Source organism: Oryctolagus cuniculus, chromosome 7, assembly GCF_051225735.1.
Source record: "Oryctolagus cuniculus isolate XC-2025 breed Fujian yellow rabbit chromosome 7, ASM5122573v1, whole genome shotgun sequence".
Lineage (NCBI taxonomy): Eukaryota > Metazoa > Chordata > Mammalia > Lagomorpha > Leporidae > Oryctolagus > Oryctolagus cuniculus.
Genome location: NC_142873.1, coordinates 84,670,901 through 84,692,450, shown reverse-complemented (window position 1 = coordinate 84,692,450; position 21,550 = coordinate 84,670,901). Strand labels below are relative to the sequence as shown.

Below are 21,550 nucleotides of genomic sequence, written 5' to 3'. Positions count from 1 at the left end.
CCAACTCGGCTGCCCACACGCCGAGTACGCTGCTCTCCAATCAGGAGCAAGTCCTACAGTTTATTAGTTGAACTGGAGGCAGCTGTGCGGAAGCTGTTTACTTCTCTCCCAGCGCCATATTGTGGGAGAGCAGATGCATAGAATAAGTCTTAATTCCAGTAACTCAGTCCAGTCCGGATTGCTCCCCACAGAATCTTCATATTATCATTGCCGGTTCCTATGTTGTCTTCCTATAATTAATAGATGTTTGTTCTTTGCCTTTTATTTATTTGTGTACCAGTTATGGATCTATTTATGCTGGTTTTGTTGTTTTTGCTTTGACAGGCAGAAATTTCATTATTTGAAGGCATGGCAATTTATTGGTCTTTCCCTTTGCTGTCTTTTTTCTCTCTAGTTCTAAAATGTTATCCACAATATAAAAATCTTTTCTTCAGTTATTTGGCAGTACAGATATATATATATATATATATATATCCTGTAGACTTAATGCCATGTAGGATTCAAATTGGTATTTAGTATGATGTTTCATACTTAGCTAATTATTACAGTCTTTTAGGAAGTAAAGCCTTTATTTAGTGCAGAAATATATATTGTTGTTATTAATGGTCTTTCAGAAGACTTGAATTTGTTGATAATCTGCTGCATGGCAGGGTTCATCAGTCTCGGATGTGTGCCTGAAAGAGCCTGAATTGCTCTGCGTTCATTGTCTATTCAGTGAAGGAAGCACCAGTACCCATGGTGCCTGGCCTGCTTGCAATTTCATGACACTCAGATTGCACCCTCTGTTATTCGTAGGCTATACATTTTATGGTGGTTATGAAATAGCTTGCATAACAGATTCTCTGTAATTTATTACTCAAATATGAAGAAGCATTACATCTAAATGTATCTTAAGTATTTTAAATATACTGCCTACATCCTCTTAAGTGTACTACAAATGTGCTGTAACTAATAGACCTCCCCCAGTGGTTTCACAGAGCCATAGAAGAAGCTGTTCTTACTGCATGTAGAACATCTTTGATTAGAAAAAGGATTGGAACTATTGAATAGTACTTAGTAAGCAAAGAAGGTAGCCCCATTGCAAACCCTATTACTGGTAGTAAGTCTGGTTACAGGAGAAAAGAGAGAGCAATGTTACCATTACAATATTATTATTTAACTGAGATTTTATTTCATGAATATTTCTTAATTTACCACACTTTTTATTTTACTAATTGTTTAGGCCCAACACTATATTGATAATTATTCTATGTATTTAAGCAAAACAAAACCTAAAAAAATACAAAATACATGTAATCATTATTTGAATGAGGAAGGTAATAATTCCAATATTTGCAACTTTTCATAATTGTAAAATATATAGTTCATTTAATTCACATAATGAACCAACAGCAATACTTTTATAAATAATTTTTATTTATTGTTTCTTAAACATGTATTCATTATTAGTTTCATGGTCCAGCAAGAGTTTTAGTAGCTTAAAAAATGGAATATCCATACACTAAGTAAGATTTTAAAAAATATTTATTTTATTTATTTGAAAGGCAAAATTACAGAGAGACAGAGAGAGAGAGAGATCTTCCACCCACTAGATCACTCCCCAAATGGCTGTACCATCCAGGGCTGGGCCAGGCTGAAGCCAGGAGTCAAGAACTCCATCTAGGTCTCCCATATGGCTGACAGGAGCCCAAATACTTGGGCCTTCTTCTGCTGCTTTCTCAGGCACTTCAGCAGGAAGTTGTGTCGGAAGTAGAGTAGTGGGAACTCAAACCAGTGCTCATATAGCATACTGTTGTTGCAGATAGCTGCTTAACTTGCTATGCCACAATGCCAGCCCCAAGTATATGCATCTTAAACGTCTCTACTAGATCTTTGATTTTTTTTAACCTTTTAAATATTGGTATTTCCTAAGATTCTCTCTTAGAATCTTTCTCCAGACTACAGATTCTATATTACCTAGGCAACTGCATCCATTTTCATGGTTTTTCCAGCTGTCTTCTGATTGCTCCTTTGTTCTCTAGACCTTTCTGACCATTTATCTACATATATATCTTACATGTCCCAGGCAGTCCAATGAGATCAATGTTAAGATCATTATAATCTCTCTCTCCATATCCACTCCTGTAAAAAAAAAAAGGTACTATATTTGTGTATAAATATATAACACATATGTATATCTATCATCTCACATACGCTTCTCCTGTTTTGGAAAGCCCATTGCTGGTAAGTAGTGGGCATGAAATTTGTAATTCATCTTCTGAATTCAAATCCTCAGCTAAGAATGTAGCCTCTTTAATTTGTGACAATATCTTCTGAACCAAATTTAAGATGGTGCTCTGACAATATTTCAAGCCTGAACTTGTTAATGTAATTTTATGACATTGCTTTTTCCTGTCACTTTATTAAATTGTTAGTATTATTGGAGGACAATACTAATAATCACACAATATAAAATTGCAATGATGATAAATAGGATGAGTAGTATAATTTAGATATATATAGTGATCTGCCTTAGGGAGATCAGATAATTAATCCTTGGGAAGTGATGATTGAATGAAAATGTGAAGGTTGAGGGGTTGGGGATGGAATGGAAGAGGCAGCTGGCACAGAGATCTGGTGGTAGGAAGGAGCACTCCATGTGTGAACACTTACCTTGTGCAGAGCAATTTAGTCTAACCTCCTGTTCTTACGTGCTCCCCCCCCCTTTTTCCCCTTCCTTATTCTTATTAAATAAATAAATTGATGCTGAAGGACCTGTCATTTTTGTGCAGCAGGTTAAGCCACTGCTCGTGGTGCCATGTCAGTATCCCATATCAGAGTGCCAGTTCGAATCCTAGCTGCTTCTCTTCTGACCCAACTCCCCACTGATGGGCCTGAGAAGGCAGCAGTTGATGGCCCAAGTGCTTGTGCCCCTGCCACCTATGTGGGAGACCCAGATGTTCCAAGCTTTGGGCTTCAGCCTGGCCCAGTCTCAGCCATTGTAGCCATTCAGGGGATGAACCAACATATAAAGGATCTTTTCTCTTCCCTTCTCTGTGTCACTCTGCCTTTCAAATAAATAAGTGAATAAATAAATAAAATCTTATAAAAGTTGCTGAGATATACATTAAGTAGAGAAAGAAGAAAGCAAAATGTAACTGCTATTCAAACTGCATGGTAGGCAATGATTTGAATTAGAGGAACTATAAGATTTAAGGAGTAAAAATAGTCAGGATTTAGATGCAACACCAAAAGAAAAAGAATTTATTGCAGTGTTGTTTCTACTCTGTTTTGTTTTGTTTTGTTTTGTTTGTTTGTTTTGTTTTGTTTTTTGGCAGGCACAGTGGACAGTGAGAGAGAGAGACAGAGAGGAAGGTCTTCCTTTGCCGTTGGTTCACCCTCCAATGGCCGGCACGGCCGGCGCGGCTAGCGCGCTGTGGCCAGCACACCGTGCTAATCCAATGGCAGGAGCCAGGTACTTATCCTGGTCTCCCATGGGGTACAGGGCCCAAGGACTTGGGCCATCCTCCGCTGCACTCCCTGGCCACAGCAGAGAGCTGGCCTGGAGGAGGGGCAACCGGGACAGAATCCGGCGCCCCGACCGGGACTAGAACCCGGTGTGCCGGCACCACAAGGCAGAGGATTAGCCTAGTGAGCCGTGGCGCTGGCCGTTTTGTTTTGTTTTGTTTTGTTTTTTAAAGATTTTATTTATTGGACCGGCGCCGCGGCTCACTAGGCTAATCCTCTGCCTTGCGGTGCCGGCACACCGGGTTCTAGTCCCGGTCGGGGCGCCGGATTCTGTCCCGGTTGCCCCTCCTCCAGGCCAGCTCTCTGCTGTGGCCTGGGAGTGCAGCGGAGGATGGCCCAAGTGCTTGGGCCCTGCACCCCATGGGAGACCAGGAGAAGCACCTGGCTCCTGGCTTCGGATCAGCATGATGCGCCGGCCGCAGCACACCCTCCTCGGTGGCCATTGGAGGGTGGGTGAACCAACGGCAAAAGGAAGACCTTTCTCTCTGTCTCTCTCTCTCTCACTGTCCACTCTGCCTGTCAAAAAAAAAAATATATATATATATATATTATTTATTGGGGCCGGCGCTGTGGCTCACTTAGTTAATCCTCTACCTGCGGAGCCAGCATCCCATATGGGTGCCGGGTTCTAGTCCCGGTTGCTCCTCTTCCAGTCCACCTCTCTGCTGTAGCCCAGAAAGGCAGTGGAGGATGGCCCAAGTGCTTGGGCTCTGCACCCGCATGGGAGACCAGGAAGAAGCACCTGGCTCCTGGCTTCAGATCAGCATAGCTCTGGCCGTAGCGGCCATTTGGAGGGTGAACCAATGGAAGGAAGACCTTTCTCTATGTTTCTCTCTCACTGTCTAACTCTGTCAAATAAATAGATAAATAAATCTAAAAAAAAGATTTTATTTATTTACTTGAGAGGTAGGGTAACAGACAATGAGAGGAAGGACAGAGAAATAGGTCTTCCTTCTGCTGGTTCACTCCCTAAATGGTGTCAACAGCCAGAGCTGCGCCATCCAAAGCCAGGAGCTTTTTTCGGGTCTCCCATGTGGGTGCAGGGGCCCAAGGACTTGGGCCGTTTTCCACTCTTTTCCCAGGCCACAGTAGAGAACTGGATTGGAAGAGAAACAGCTGGGACTAGAACTGGTGCCCATATGGGATGCGGACGCTTCAGGCCAGGGCTTTAACCCGCTGAGCCACAGCGCCGGCCCCTATTCTGTGTTATTCTACAAAAAGTAATTCTGAAGCTTTGATCCTTATGGCATTTCTTCAGCTACTCCTACCTAGTCCTTGACTAAGGAAACTGTGTTTCTGGCTAAAGCTGAATCAGGATGAACTACTTGGTCTTCCTGAAGCCCAAACAGTTCGCCCATATTTTCCATGGGCCTTCCTCCTTTACTTTGGCATTTGTTTTCTTTTGTTAATTTATGCTTTTGTCTTTCCTCATCATGGTCCAAAGGTTAGAGTTCACAGCTTCCTTACAGTGGCATTAAAAACTTGGCTCATGTTTGTTTTTCTTTACAGAAAGGGCGATTGCAAGACATGAGGTCCGAGAAATTGAGCAGCGACATACGATGGATGGCCCTCGGCAAGATGCAGCCTTAGAGGAGGAAGAGGACATGGTGATCATTTATAACAGAGTTCCCAAAACTGCCAGCACCTCATTTACCAATATCGCCTATGACCTGTGTGCAAAGAATAGATACCACGTCCTACACATCAACACTACCAAAAACAATCCAGTGATGTCACTGCAAGATCAGGTATTCCTCATTCAGGGATTGCACAGATGCTCTCTGATACTTCTTCACTTAAATTTTGTACCTCAAGGGGATACACTATTTGAAAGGATTGTGTGTACTGAGCTCAATGAATTCTAAGCCTCTCTGGGGTGCAAGAGAAGAGGGGACCAACCAATCAGGTTTTGTATATTGGCACATTCCCTTGCATATAGTATCTGTCAAATAATTGAATTGGAGAATGAAAAATTGTTGTTCTTCAGTATTAATATAGTATCCTTTTTAAAATATGAAATATTTTTGGTAAGACTCTTTATCATACAACTATTTATTATATCAATTTATAGATAGAGACCCATTTGATGAGTATTTGTATTCAGTTTTGCAACTAGCCTGAAACTCATCTCATCCTTACTGGTAATTTATATAAATATTAGTTATAAGTTCCTGTAGAACAGGGCTTCTGGCTTATATATTGAACATAATATTGTCTTTTAAATTCTTTAGTTGGGCAGTTAGCCTAACAGCGAAGATGCTGGTTAAGAAGCTTACGTCTGGGGCTGGTATTGTGGTACAGCAGGGTAAGCCTCCCCTTGCGATGCTGGTGTCCCATATCCGAGTGCCTGTTCCAGTCATCATTACTCCACTTTCCATCCAGCTCCCTGCTAATGTACATGGGAAAGCAGCAGAAGATGACCCAAGTGCTTGATCCTCTGCCACTCATATGGGAGACCAGGGTGGAGTTCCTGGCTCCTGGCTTCAGCCTGATCCAGCCCTGGCTGTTAAGTTCATTTGGAGAGTAAACCCACAGATGGAAGATCAGTCTCTCTCTGCCGCCCCCAACCCCGACCCTGTCACTCTGCCTTTCAATAAATATTTTTCTTCTTCTTTTTCTTTAAATACCTGACTCTGGCTTTTGACTCCAGTATTCCTACTAATGCAGACCCTGGGGGAGGCAGTGGTAATGGCTTGTGTAATTGGGTTCCTGCCACCCATGTGAGAGGACTGGCTGGTGTTCTCAGTTCCCAGCATCAGCCATTGCAGGCATTTGGAGAGTGAGCCAAAAGATGGGTGTTCTCTGTCTGACTCTTAAATAAATAAGTATTAAAGAAATTTTAAATAAGTAGATGGATAGATAATTTTATGAAATGCTTTCAATAAAAGTAGAGGAAATTATCTTTTGAAATCAAGTTTATTCTTTTTTTTTTATCATTTCCCCCATACCTGGAGTTCTGACTCTAATTTCAAATGATATTGTCTCTGTAATATTGAAGAGGATGGGAATTCATCTTCTTAAGAAGAAAAGAACAATATTTGAATATTTTTAGGCTCAATACCATATTGGAATAACTTATTAAAAAGGTATTTGTGATAGACCTACTGTAGTTAAAATGATACTTATCTGTTTGTTTTATTGTTCCAGAATTGACTAATATTCCATCGTTTGGCGTGGGTATAATCCTGACACTGAAGCAAGGGAATAACAGTGATGCATAGGCTCAGTTTGGCTTTCTTGCTTGCTGGAGTGCTGTTTGTAAAGGCTAATGGTAGATGGCATATCATCAACCCTTGTGATTCTTGGTTCTCCGTAGTATCCTCAGTTCCTCTTTTTCATAGCATGAAAAATCTACATCTGTCAGCCAAACAAAATAACTTTTCTATAGATGAGAAGAAACATGAGCTTTTTAAGCTAAGTGGGTCATAAAAACTATTCATTATGTGATATGGTATATCTCAAGGGCAACGATCCTAAAAATTCTTTAGTAGATTTTGAGTTTGTTTGCATTCTTGTTTTTCAGAATATACCTTGTTTTAAAAGGAGCATGCCTTAATATTAGCTCATGTAGTAATTTCAGATTTCCTCAGTAGTACTTAATAGAGAAGATTGTGAGCTTATTTTTACAATTTTTAGAGTTGTTTTATGTCCAGCATTAAAAAAGTTTGCTGGCAGCTACAATATGTCTGGCAATGACATCAACGATTTTTTTTTCATGAAATATAAATCTGCAGAAGCTCACCACATCTGACATTTATAGGCATCATGTAGTAGTATATTTTCCCAGTTGCATTTGGATGAAATAAGCCTTCTGTTTTTCTTTCAATAGCTTGTTAGTTATATATAGAGGGGGGAAAAACAGCAGAAGAGAAGTATAAATGTTCCCTTAAAAGCAATTGGCTTATATAATGAACAACACTTAAAGCATGTTTGTATGGGGCAGAGTGGAGGAATAGTCTGGATCGTTAGCTGACATACTTCCAAATGTCAGCTGGTAGTTCCAAACCTGGCCATAATTAGGAATAGCTCCTGTGACAGATGCTCTCTAATGTACCATTTCTATAATTTACTGGTCTCTTATTCCGTGTAGAAGTCATTCTTCAAAAAGTCAGATTTACTGCTTTCCCTTCCTTTGCGTGACATATTAAATAGCATTTCCAGATACTTATTTATTTGTTTGAGAGAGGGAGTCAGAGAGGGAAAGACAGAGATCAAACTCCATCTGCTGGTTTATCTTTCAGATGTTCACAACAGTCAGGTCTGGGCTGGAACCAAAATTGGGAGCCCAGAACTTAATCTGCGTCTCCCACGTAGGTAGCAGGAACTCAGTTACTTGAGCCGGGGCTACTGCCTCCCAGGATCTGCTTTAGTAGGAAGCTGGAGTTAGGAGCCAGAGCTGGGAGTGGATCTCAGGATCTCAGATGTGGGATATGGGCATCTTAAGTGCTAGGCTAAATACATGCTCACTCCTAGAATAATAGTTTTGTTTCCCTTTCAGTTTAATGGGCTTTATCTAAATCTTAAAGATTGTACCACATTTCTTGCAAATAGGTTTTTTTAATAGTCATTCCCATCTTATATAATACACTCTCTTCTTTTAAATATTTATTTATTTGAAAGTCAGAGTTACAGAGAGGTAGAGGCAGAAAGAGAGAGAGAAGTCTTCCATCCACTGGTTCACTCCCCAAATGGCCGCAATGGCTGGAGCTAAGCTGATACGAACCCAGGAACCAGGAGCTTCCTCTGGGTCTCCCATGTGGGTGCAGGGGCCCAAGCATCGGGGCCCTCTTCTGCTGCTTTCCCAGGCTGTAGCAGAGAACTGGAGCAGCTGGGCCTTGAACCGGCATCCATATGGGATGCTGGCACCGCAGGCCGCAGCTTCACCCACTACACCACTGTGCTGGCCCCTATAATTACTTTTTTTTTTGGACAGGCAGAGTTAGACAGCGAGAGAGAGACAGAGAGACAGAGAGAAAGGTCTTCCTTCCGTTGGTTCACTCCCCAAATGGCCGCCATGGTTGGCGCGTTGCACTGATCTGAAGCCAGGAGCCAGGTACTTCCTCCTGGTCTCCCATGCGGGTGCAGGGCCCAAGCACTTGGGCCATCCTCCACTGCCTTCCTGGGCCACAGCAGAGAGCTGGACTGGAAGAGGAGCAACTGGGACAGAATCCAGTGCCCCGACCGGGACTAGAACCTGGTGTGCAGGCGCCACAGGCGGAGGATTAGCCTAGTGAGCCTAATTACTTTTAAAACTTTATTTTTGTTTTCTTTGTATATTGTTGCTCTTTTTCTCTCTCTCTCTCTTTTTTACTTGAAAGGCAGTTACAGAGAAACAGAGATGAAGAGAAATCTTCCATTTGCTGGTTCACTCCCCAAATGGCCATAATAGCCAGGGTTGGGCCTGGCAGAAACCAGGAGCCTGGAACTCCATCTGGGTCTCCCACATGGGTGGCATGACCCACACACTTGGGCCATCATCTGCTGCTTTCCCAGGCACATTAGTGGAGAGCTGGATCAGAAAGGGAGCAGCCAGGCCTCAAACCTGCACTCAAATGGGATGCCAGTGTCCCAGCTGGAGGCTTAGCTTACTTCACCACAAGGAGGCCCCACTGTGGCTCTTTTTTCTTCTTAAAAAAATAAGGGTCAGGGTTGTGGCATAACTGGTTGAGCCACTGCCTGCCATGCTGGCATCCCATGTCTACACCGGTTCTATTCTTGGCTGCTTCACTTGCGATCCAGCTCCCTGCTGATGTGCCTGGGGAGGCAGCAGATCGTGCTTCAGCTGTGACCATTGCAACCATTTGGGGATGAACCAGCTGATGAGATCTGTCTTTCCATTTCTCTCTCTAACTCTGCCTTCCAAATAAATAAAATTAAAAAGAAAGAAATACTTTCTAATCAGTATCTGACTTACTTAATAGATGAGATTTTTATTAAATTTGCTCTTGTCTCAAGTTTCTATTTAAAGCCCAGTCTACTCATAAAAAATATCTGGAATATAATAGGTGACCATATTCTTTATTCCCTCAGTTTCCAATCTCAGCAGTTTAGTCTGTTTGATACCTTTCCTTAGCCCCAACTTCTTATATATATGGTACTAGATACTATACTAAACTGTTGACTTGCTTAATAATTTTAGAGGCAAAAATTTTACAGGCAAAGCCCAAATGTTTTTAAACTAATAGAAAACTATTCAATGAGTAGTAGTTATACGTATTCTACTATCTTTAGAAACAGTTGTCAACTCTACTTTCAAGTTTTTCATTTATTTATTGAGTCCATATATAGAGATTTCCTTGAGGAAATACCAAATAAATAAAAGGCCAAATCTTTCAAGGAGCTTGTTTATAATTTACTGGGAATGTGAAACATAGACACAGGAACTATGAGGACAGTTCAAACATTAATTTATGGTAATCTCACCAAAATGTTTAACCAAAACTGTTTGCTACCAAAATGTTTAATCTGGACCTAATACTGAAGAAACACACAAACTCATACTGTAGAACAGTGTAGGAAATAATGACCCTAGATTTTCTAAAAGTCAGAGTTCTGACAGCCAGGAAGAGGGGGAGGGGAAGACAGTTCTCTCAGACAAGAGGAGACTGCAAAGATATGGAAACCCAGCATAATTTATGAAGAAGAAAAGTTTAAGAAATTAAAATAACAGGGGCCAGCACTGTGGTGCAGTGGTTTAACGCCCTGGCCTGAGGCGCCAGCATCCCATATGGGCGCTGGTTCGAGACTTGGCTGCTCCACTTCCAATCTGGCTCTCTGCTGTCACCTGGGAAAGCAATAGACAATGACCCAAGTCCTTGGGCCCCTGCACCCACGTGGGAGACCCAGAGGAGGCTCCTGGCTCCTGACATCCGATCGGCACAGTTCCGGCTGTTCTGGCCAACTGGGGAATGAACCAGCGGATAGAAGACCTCTCTCTCTCTCTCTCTCTCTTTGCTTTCTCCTCTTTCTGTGTAACTCTGACTTTCAAATAAATGAATCTTTAAAAAAAGAAATTAAAATAACATTTGACAAAATGAAACATGGAGATCTAATTAACAGGAGATGGGCTCAGTCATGAGACTTACGTATTTCTGAGCTGGGCTTACTAAGTTAATAGGAATTGTCTAGAGACAGGTAATCAGTCAGCCCTTCTACTTGAAAAATGGAGTTTGCTGTGCTCTCATGGAAACACCTTTACATTAGAGAGCATCTTGTCTTTAAAGTAACTGTGCCAAAGAGATGTGATTGGTAGCATATTTTATCATCCTTCTGGGATGTTTTCTTCTCTGTTGAGGTCAGTGATCATATTTAGCCCTTTTCTGTTAAGATATTGGAGTCGTCTAGAATTTGCATTCTCGGATAGCATAGTACTATATGTATTTTTCTATCAATTTACCCTCAACTTTTGGTAATTTTTCCTTGGAGCCCACAGTTTTCTCTGAGGTACAGACACTTTTCAGGGCAGCACTTCAGATGAGCACCCTCAACCAATAACGGATATGCTAATACTGATTAAAATACAAATTCCAATCCAGAAGAACCAAGACGAAGCCCGATAATCCGAATTTCTGAATAACTTCCACTTAATGCCAAAACTGATGCTGCTTATCCATAGACCACAGACTGGGTAGCAAAGATCAAGAACATAACTCTTCAGTGTCAACATGAGAAGATGCTTGGTAATCTTCTCAGGATAATGGGATACTTACCCTTAAATTCATACTCCGACCTTCCCTATAAAACCCACACTCCTTACCTGATCCAGCAGGCCCTCGTTAATCTCTTTCTTGTTAGTTGCTCCAGCCTCTTATCCATTAGCACACTGATCTTTGATTTCTTGAATGTACCACGCCTTTTGCACTTGAAGGCATTTGTACTTATTTCCTCTTAGAACACACTTCTGGCTTCTCCTGAAGTTGGCGTCAACCATACTATTTATTAAATACCTCTTCCAAGTTACTGTAAACCATATCCCTCTCCCTGTATCAGACAGTCATGAGACTTCTTCTGTATGGTACTGTCTTTTCCTGTAGTTTAATATCAACGCCTTATGGGCAGGATCTTCATCTAGTCTTATCACCACTGTATCCATAAGGATTAGAAGAGTACCTGAGATATGGTAAATATTTCATTAATTTTTGGTTCAATGAATGATTAGTGAATGAACAAATGAACCAACTTAGTTGCTGGTAGTAGTTCTTAGCTGCGCATGACACCATGATGATAGCTACTAACTGATGGGAATATGACCTATCTTTAAATCTCAGTTGATTTGGGACTCTATCCTATCCCCATAAAAGGTTGAACAGCACAGCTTTTCTTTTTTTAATTTCTTTTTAAAAGATTTGTTTATTTATTTATTTGAAAGGCAGAGTTACAGAGAGCAGGGGAGATGGAGAGAGAGCTCTGCCGTCTGCTGGTTCATTCCCCAAATTGGTGCAACGGCCAGTGCTGGGCCAGGCTTAAGTGAGGAGCCTGAAACTCCATCCACGTTTCTCACATGAGTGCAGGGGCCCAAGTGCTCAGGCCATCTTCCACTGCTTTCCCAGGCACGTTAGCAGGGAGCTGGATCAGAAGTGGAGCAGCTGGGACTCCAACTGGTGTGCATATATGAGATGCTGGCTCTGCAGGCAGCAGCTTAACCCACTGTGCCACAATGCCAGTCCCAAAATATAGATCTTGACCATATGTAGTTACCATATGGTCTATTCCTGCTAAATTTTTACATTCTTACTCAACCACTACTTGGTTTTCCTCTTAGTATAGAAAGCATACTCTCTGTTTAGTATCTTAAAAGTACCCACAGTCATACAAGAAATGTTTATTTTGAGTAAATTTATGAGTAGGAATTTGGTATATAGTAATTACTCAAGTTAATAGTAATATCCAGGGCTGGTGCTGTGGCATATTAGTCTAGGCCTCCACCTGCAGTGCTAGCATCCCACATGGGCACCAGTTCATGTCCTGGTTGCTCCTCTTCCTATCCAGCCTGGGAAACCAGTGGAAGATGGCCCGACTGCTTGGACACCTGTACCCACATGGGAGACCCAAAGAAGCTCCTGGCTCCTGGCTTTGGATTGGCCCAGCTCTGGCTGTTGTGGCCATTTGGAGAGTGAACCAGCAGATTGAAGATCTCTCTCTCTGTGTCCATGGCTCTCCCTCTCAAATAAATAAGTAAAATCTTTTAAAAGAAGTAGTAGTATTCATTCAATAGACAGTAGTTACAAATTTAGAATTTGTTCAGGAGTTCAGGGGGACATCCCTTGTCGTTTAGCTATTAAAACAAGTTTTTTTGTGCTCATGGTAATCATAATATTGAGACTTATCTATTAAGAATGTAGGTAGAGATACTACTGCTAGTGAGATGGTAATATTTTAGCTTTTTCTGTAGCACTGCTTCAGGTCTGATTCAACAAGCAAATAAATCAGCACACCTCCACCCACCTGGCCTGTGTTTCCCCTAAAGGTCTGTTCTCATTACTTGCTAGCCTAACTCTGCTTGAGTTATAAAATCTGACAAAGATCACTATTTAGGATCCACTGCAGGCTAGCCGTAAAAGCATCTTTCCATGTACCATATCTGACTGCTACTTCTGAAACGTCCTTCTTGGTAACATATTTCGATCAGTGTGTGAAAACGATCTGTGAATAAAGCCACTATGGAGGTTTTATTTCTTGTCTCCAAAATAGTGTTTTTGGTATCTTCAGCCTCCTTAACTTCATTTGATACTATTAGATTTTGTAGCTTTTTGCCTATTAGTTTACCTTTCATTAGTGGCACATATAAGTCAGTGAGAACCCATAAAATGAACTGAACAGAAACTTGGTCACCTAATCTTGTTTCCTCTTCTTACCTCTTTGTATTCCAGAGTTTTGTCTCAAGGTCTTGGGCAGAAAGCCAGTGGATGGAAGTTTCTCTCTCTCTCTCTCTCTCTCTCTCCCCCCCTCCCCCCTTTTCTCCCTCCCTCCCTCTCTCCTTTTCTCTGTATCTATACCTTTCAAATAAATAACTAAATCTTAAAAAAAAAAAAAAAGGGTGGGATTCTGTATGTTTTGGAGATTTAAATAATAGTGAAGTCTAGGGAACAAGAAAGTGCCTGATTTGGCCTAAGATAGCATGAATTTAGGACATGAAACCCAAAGTCCTGAGCAAGACGTGGTCTCCTGGTCCTGGCCAGTAGTCAACAAAAACATGGGAGTGAGCCACAGGCCACTGTGGAAATGGCTGTGGGGGTCTAGCTGGGTTAGAAGTTTTGGTAATGAGTGAAATCATAAAAAAAATAAGAATTAAGAGAGCTTCATCAAAAAAGCTTTGAGATCTTAGAAGTAGAGGTTTTGAATGACTGAATCAAAAGGATTACCTTAGTAGTAGATAAAACTTGAAATTTTTCTTTTAAGAATATGTTTTCTGGGGTCAGCACTGTGGCTCACTTGGTTAATCCTCTGCCTGTGGCACCGGCATCCCATATGGGCACCGGTTCTAGTCCCGGCTGCTCCTCTTCTGGTCCAGCTCTCTGCTGTGGTCCCGGGAAGGCAGTAGAGGATGGCCCAAGTGCTTGGGCCCCTGCACCCACATGGGAAACCAGGAAGAAGCACCTGGCTCCTGGCTTTGGATCGGCGCAGTTCCGGCTGTAGCGGTCATTTGGGGGGTGAACCAACAGAAGGAAGACCTTTCTCTCTGTCTCTCTCTCTCTCACTGTCTATAACTCTGTGAAATTAAAAAAAATAAAATAAAATATGTGTTCTTATTTATTGATTGATTGAGAGAGAGAGTGCACTCCTGTGCCGGATTCACTCCCCCAAATTCCTGCAACAGCCAGGACTGGGCTGGTCCAAAGCCAGGAGCCAGGAACTCTCAATCCAGGTCTCCCACAAATGTAGCAGGAATGTAACTACTTGAGCCATCAGCATTGCCTCCCAAGATCTGCATCAGCAAGAAGCTGAAGTCAGGAGCCAGTCCCACATATCAAAACCATGTACTTCAACACTGGGACATGGGATTCTTAGCAAGTGTCTTAACTGCTAGGCATAAACACTACTCCCAAACCTGACATTTTCAGTGTTCAGGTTCACTAATCAGAATTCTGGTACTAGTGATTTCTGTTCTTTTTTTCTTTCCAATCCCTTTCTTTTTTTCTCCCTTATTTAAGTTGGACAATAATAAATTAAGGAAATTAGTTGGTGGCATAGAAAACTGATTGAAATCTATGCTGTTCTTGGGCTTCAGTTTCTTCACTGATAAAATAAAGAGAATGTGATCATCCTAGGTCCTTTCCATTTCTAAAGTTCTGTTTCTAAGAGAGTTTAAGATTGATGCCAGCAGTGGAAGACTTGTTTTGTTCTTTGCTGTCACCAAACTCTCCCCTAAGTGTAACTGGGGGCACAGACTTTTTTCTTATGTCTTTAATTTTTATTAAACTGTGCTTCTTAAAATGCTTGATCCTGATGTGCATAAGACATCACTGAGGGGTTGTGGGTGTATAGGAAGAACGGACAGAATGGGCAGAATTTACTTCTTCAACCCCCATCTGTTTTATCATATGTAATAACTTATAAGACTATCAAAAAATGTGCTCCAGATGCCAGAACTGTGGCATGGTAGGCTAACCCTCCACCTGCAGCGCTGGAATCCCATATGGGCATTGGTTTGAGTTCCAGCTGCTCCTCTTCCAATCCAGCTCTCTGCTATGGCCTGGAAAAGCAGTGAAGGATGGCTCAAGTGTTGGGCCCCTGCACCCGCGTGGGAGACCTGGAGGAAGCTCCTGGCTCTTGTCTTTGGATCGGCCCAACTCTGGCTGTTGCAGCCATTTGGGGAGTGAACAAGCAGATGGAAAACTTTTCTCTCTGCAACTCCACCTCTCAAATTAAAAACAAAATCATTTTAAAAAAAAAATGTGCTCTATTCCAGTATACCTTTTGTGAAACTGAGTATGATGGCATCCTTTGTAAAGACCATCTATAGACCTGATGCCTCCTTTGCAGGCAGTACAAAAACAAGCCTCATGTTAAGTTTCTGGGCTCACATATGCTCAGGTGTGACTGATGGACTTTCATTTGGGAACTTGCTAGAAGTATAGATTCTCAGGCTACTGCAGACCCACTGAATCAGAATCTGTCTCTTGACAAGAGCCTCGGGTGATTCATTCACACGTTCAAGTTTCAGAAGCCTTATGGTAGTTCAGGGATTAGCCAGCATCCTGGCCCCTCACCTCGCCAGGAATGAAGGACGCATGTCGGCTGCAGTGTCATTCATTGGCAGCTGGGTTTGGTTTGATATGGACCACCCTCAGGAAGGCTGGAGGAAAACCCACATGTGAAGTTTTTACCTGACTTTTATTTCCACTGCAGCCTCTCACCACATTATCCTGCAGGTCTCTGCTGTGATCCTTTCTCGCATTTGGCTTACATAACAGGATTTGCTCAGACTCCAATCTAGCATCTCCTTTCATTTTCCTCCTACTGCCTCATGTCCATGTTAAATCTCAGCTTCTGGAAAAGAGAGCTGAGTTGCTAAATATGTCTTCAGTTCCCTTTAACCACCACCTCCAATTTCATATTTTCTTTGCCTCCTATTTATCTCCCATTTTTGGCTAAATTACTAAAACTTGATTTTCACAGAACCAAGGATTTATATGAAACAATTTGCCATTAAGTGGTAATTTTTAGGACTTTTCATGTTTAACATGTAAACTTCTTAATGATTCAGGTTTTAGAGATCTGATTTTATGTTTTCTGTTTCTTTTTTATTTGCAATTTGAAGAACAAATAGGAAAAAATATTTGAACCTCAAATCACATGTTCATAAGGCTATTTTGGTGGGGAAAATTAAAGTATCTGCTAAAATGAAGTATATTTTCTAATGCAACCTAATTTTATCTACATCCAATTTTCGGATTTTATTTTAAGGGTATGTGGTATATGGAGAGGATATTATAAGTAAAGCTTATGTCATTCCCATTCTAAAAGCTCTGGTATTTCTCTTAGTGTGTGAGTTATTAACGCGTCCCCTGCTGCATCCAGAGCCTTCCATTTTCACTAGTTCACATCCTCTGACATATGGCTGCTGCAGCTGCACAGCTTCTCCCTACCAGTAGGCCTCATCTGAAGGCAGCCATCATAATTCACTGCTATTAACTTACTGATTCTAAACCACTCTGTCGTGCTCCAGAGTAGCTGGAGCTATTCTAAAATGTGCACGAAGGACTGAGAAATTGTCAGGCTCGTGCAGTTGTCAGTCTGTGCTTCAGAGTCAGAGGTCACAGCTTGCAGGTGCTTTCAGTGCAGCAGAGGAGTGGTGAGCCCTCAGATCCTATCTCCAGCAGAGATTCTTAACCATTTGCTATTTTACATGCAAAAATTTGCTTATGAAGAATCCATACCAGGGGCTGGCATTGGTGGCACAGCAGATTGAGCTGCAGCCTAGAATGCCAGCATCCCCTGTGAATGCCATTTCAAGCCCTGGCTACTCCACTTCCTATCCAGCTCCCTGATAAAGCACCTGGGAAAGCAATAGAATCTGGCCCAAGTCCTTGGTTTCCTGTCACCCACATGAGAGACCTAGATGAAGTTCCTGGCTTGTGGCCATTTGGGGAGTGAACCGGCGGATGGAAAATTTTCTCTCTCTCTCTCTCTCTCTCTCTCTCTCTCTCTCTCTCTCTCCCCCTCTCTCCCTCTCCCTCCCTCCCTCCCTCTCTCCCTTTCCCTCTGTGTAACTCTGCCTTTCAAGTAAATAAATAAATTTTTTAAAAAATATGTACCATTTTCCTCTGAAACTATATATTGTGGGTTTGCAACTAGTGATACTTAGGTTTATCAACTTTAGTATTAACCATTTCTTTTAAAGATGATTTGATATTTGTAGAATTTTTCATACTAATTTTCATATACTTTTAATTCCAATAAATTAACATTTCTTTTTTAATCTTTTGTTTGACCTATATCACATTTCTGTTAAGCTTTTATCAGTAAGCTTATAATATCTGCTCATAACTCTAAATCTTCTGATAATTATCATCTTTAATAATTTTGGTTTATGGGGCCGTGGCTCACTTGGTTAATTCTCCACCTGTGGCGCCGGCATCCCATATGGGTGCCCAGTTCTTGTCCAGGTTGCTCCTCTTCCAGTCCAGCTCTCTGCTGTGGCCCAGGAAGGCAGTGGAGGATGGCCCAAGTGCTTGGGCCCCTGCACCCGCGTGGGAAACCAGGAAGAAGCACCTGGCTTCGGATCTGTGCAGCTCTGGCTATAGCGGCCATTTGGGGAGTGAATCAATGGAAGGAAGACCTTTCTTTCTGTCTCTCTCTCTCACTATCTAACTCTGCCTGTCAAATAAAAATAATAATAATAATTTTGGTTTAAGAATTATTTTATATATTCATATTTATTTGTTGAGTCATTAATAAAAATGAATTTTTATGAATAACAAGTCTCTAAGAAGAAAAATGGAATGTGCATAGAATATCCCTGTATCACAGATTGTCTGCTTCAGTGTACATGCTGGTAGGCAGTGGATACACAGGCCCCTGCCCCACTCCTCCCATCCTATGCAAGTGTACTTGCTGTTTGACGTTGTACGTAATGGCATTGTGCAGTTTTGTATTTGGAATCATCTTTTGTTCTTCTCTTAGTGTGGTGATAGGAGCTTTTTCTATGATGAATTAGTTAGTTACTGATTATACTATGCTTTCCTAGTCTAAACCACTGTTGCAAGCTCTATAATTTTCAAAAATAGTATGCCAGGTTTTGCTGGTTCACTCCCAAATGGCCAGGGCTAGGCCTGGCTGAAGCCAAGAACCTGAAACCCCATCTGGGTCTCCCATGTGGATGGCAGGTGCTCAAGCTCTTGGACCATCTTCGCTGCTTTCCCATGTGCAATAGCAGGATGCTGGATTGGAAGCAGAGTAGCCAGGCAGGACTCAAACTTGTGCTTCCATATAGGATGCCAGCATCCAGTGGTGGTTTAACCCACTGCACCACATGCTGGCCCCTGTGTGCCTGGTTTTAAATTCCCAAATGGGAACTATTTTGCTATTATCAAATTTCATTTTCTTCCAATTTTTAAATAACAAGTGTATTCTCCCTTTATAGGTGCGCTTTGTAAAGAATATAACTTCCTGGAAAGAGATGAAACCAGGTTTTTATCATGGACATGTTTCTTATTTGGATTTTGCGAAGTAAGTAACATCTAAAATGACACACTGAAGAATACTGTGTACTTTAGCAGCCTAAAAAGATTTAAGTTCATTAAATTGCTATGATTTTGATTTTCCAAAAGAAGAATGTACTAACTTGTCCTGGTCCCGGTTAGATCTGGAATTTAAATACACCTTCTAGTGTTTTACTGCCCCCTAGTGTTCATAAAATGACAATTCAATTCTTATTTTAACTGCAGACCTTCACGATAAGTTTAAGTAATACTCTGTAAATTTTTTTTTCCTGTCATTATTATGTGTATGTTCTTGTGCAGCCAGAATGACGCTGTTTCAGACAAGGCCAGGTCGTGACTAATCATTCAGATTGCAGCTTGCCACATCTTTGACAGAACTGAGAAAGCAAAGAAGCTCTTTGTGGTGCCTCAGTGTATCTGCCTGATAGCTAAGGCACAGAAAAGTGTACACTTTCCCTCGGGCTGTCTTGTTTCATCCTTAAAATTACGAGGTATTAGGAAGAGTTGTTTTTGTTACTGATTTCTTTCATTTAATTTGCTTGTTATTGGAGATAAGTAAGTCTCTTATTCCATGTTTTGTGGGGAGGAGTAGGATCAGGGTTTTTCCATCATAATCCAATCCAAAAAGTTCAGAAGATTACAAGGCCTCCTGGAAGTATTCAAGCACTGTGTGGTCCTCTGTAGAGTCTGTGCCCTGTTAAATGTTAACCAGAAGGTGAGTTAAAAGGGATGTTTGAAACATGAGTCTTGTGGATCTGGTTGGTTTTTGTTTTTTATAGTACATATAGTACCATTATAATAAAATTTGAAATCTTAATGTTTTCTCTAATAATAGTCATTATTGGGCTGGCACTGTGGCGTAGCAGGTAAAGCTGCCACCTCTGGCACCGGCATCTCATAAGGGTGCCTGTTGGAGTCACAGCTGCTCCATTTCCGATCCAGCTCCCTGCTAATGCACCTGGGAAAGCAACTGAGGGTCCTTGAGTCCCTGCACCCACAAGGGAGAGCAGGATGAAGCTCCTAGCTCCTGGCTTTTGCCTGGCCTAGTCCCAGTCATGGCTATTTGGGAAGTGAACCAACAGATGGAAGATCTCTCCTCTCCTCTCCTCTCCTCTCCTCTCCTCTCCTCTCCTCTCCTCTCCTCTCCTCTCCTCTCCTCTCCTCTCCTTTCCTCTCCTCTCCCCTCCCTTCCTCTCTCTCTCTCTCTCTCTCTCTCTCTCTCTCTCTTTCTTCTTTCTTCTTTCTTCTTTCTTCTTTCTGTCTATCCCTTCCTCTCTCTGGCTTTGCCTTTCAAATAAATAAATAAATCTCAAAAAAAATCTTTTAAAAATCTCATTATTGTCAAAAATACTAAAATTTTTACTATTTAAAAATACATATCTTACTATTAACCTTAGGCATGCTCACTCAAGTTTTTAATTAGCAATCAGGACTTAAAGGAGTATATCCTCATGTATCTGTCAACTTTAAAAGACATTCTATGTAAGCTTTAAAATCAAAGTCATGGGGCATAGCAGCTTGGAACCACTGCTTGCAATGCTGGAATCTGATATTCAGAGCACCAGTTCAAGTCCCAGCTGCTCCACTTCCAATCCAGCACCCTGCTAATGTGCCTGGGAAAGCAGCAGAAAATGGCCCAAGTACTAGCGTGCATGCTACCCATATGGGAGATCAGGAAGGAATTCCTGGCTCCCAGCTTCAGCCTGGACCTACTTTGACCATTGTGGCCATTTGGGGAGTGAACCAGTGGTTGGAAGATCCCTTTCTCTCTCTCTCAGCTCTGTCACTCTACCTTTCAAATAAATAAAATATTTTAAGGTTTTTATGTCTTTATTTGAAAGTCAGAGTTATAATGAGAAATGAATGCCCACAGATGGATTCCCCAGATGCCCACAGCAGCCAGGGCCAGGCCAAGCTGAAGCCAGAAGCCAGGAGGTTCATCAGGGTCTTCCACATGGGTGGGAAGGCCCAAACACTTGGGCCATCTCTTGCTGCTTTTCTCAGGCCATTAGGGAGCTGGATCAGAAGTGGAACACTAACTAGCACCAATATGAGATACAGGTATCACAAGTAGAGACTTTACCCAATATGCCACAACACCAACTCAAACAAATAAAACATAATTTATTTAAAAGAAAGTTTTATCTTATTCTCAATTCAGCATCTTTCTTTTGCAAAGAAAAAAAGTAGAATGGAATATTACTGATTCCAATTGATAATAAATCTTTTTTGGAAATCCTGTGATTAAAAAAGAACCACCCAACTAGTACATACATAAAATGGTATATTCCTATTTCTAATCCTCCCAGAGTACTCAAGATCTTTCAATAAAATGTAGCTTTAAAGTTAGATGTACATTTTTCTATAAATAATTCATCCTGCAATATTGAAAACATTTTATAGGCAGCTTTAGAATAAACTAATTATTTTTTCTTTACAGAGGCATTGAACCAATTTCATAAACTTCATTCATATGCATATTTTCCCTTAGGGCTGCATTATCCTTGAATTGAATGTTTGTTACCCTTTCACCTAAATGATTTATTTTTTTCCACACACAGCTCGGTTTCTAATACTTTAGGTTTTCATTATTAAAATTATATATTGAGTGCTTTTGCTTTTGGCAAAGTCTTGTACTTAGAACAAAGCTCTCGTATATGTTGGGGTTCTTGCAGTTGAAAAGTATAAAGCTTTCTGAAAGATTAATCTTATTTATTAAATATGGACATGAATGTTTTCAAAATGGGTCTCATGTTACTAGAAGTGAGACATATTGTGAAAATTCTTAATAGAATTTTACAAGATTTTAAACAGATACCTAAATAAAATCATCTAGAGGAAATGTATCTGGATGCATATAATTTATTAGAGCTGTTACA

General features: G+C 41.3%; 1 protein-coding gene across 4 annotated transcripts in view; it reads left to right on the top strand.

The window, feature by feature from the left end:
- HS2ST1 (heparan sulfate 2-O-sulfotransferase 1) overlaps positions 1 to 21,550 on the top strand; it is a 206,127-nt gene that overhangs the window by 162,541 nt on the left and 22,036 nt on the right. For all 4 annotated transcript variants that reach the window (XM_002715521.6, XM_008264941.5, XM_089337102.1 and 1 more), the window contains 2 exons: positions 5,017 to 5,255; positions 18,593 to 18,678. In XM_002715521.6, the coding sequence (XP_002715567.2) occupies positions 5,017 to 5,255; positions 18,593 to 18,678 (325 nt within the window). The remainder of the gene's footprint in view (positions 1 to 5,016; positions 5,256 to 18,592; positions 18,679 to 21,550) is intronic.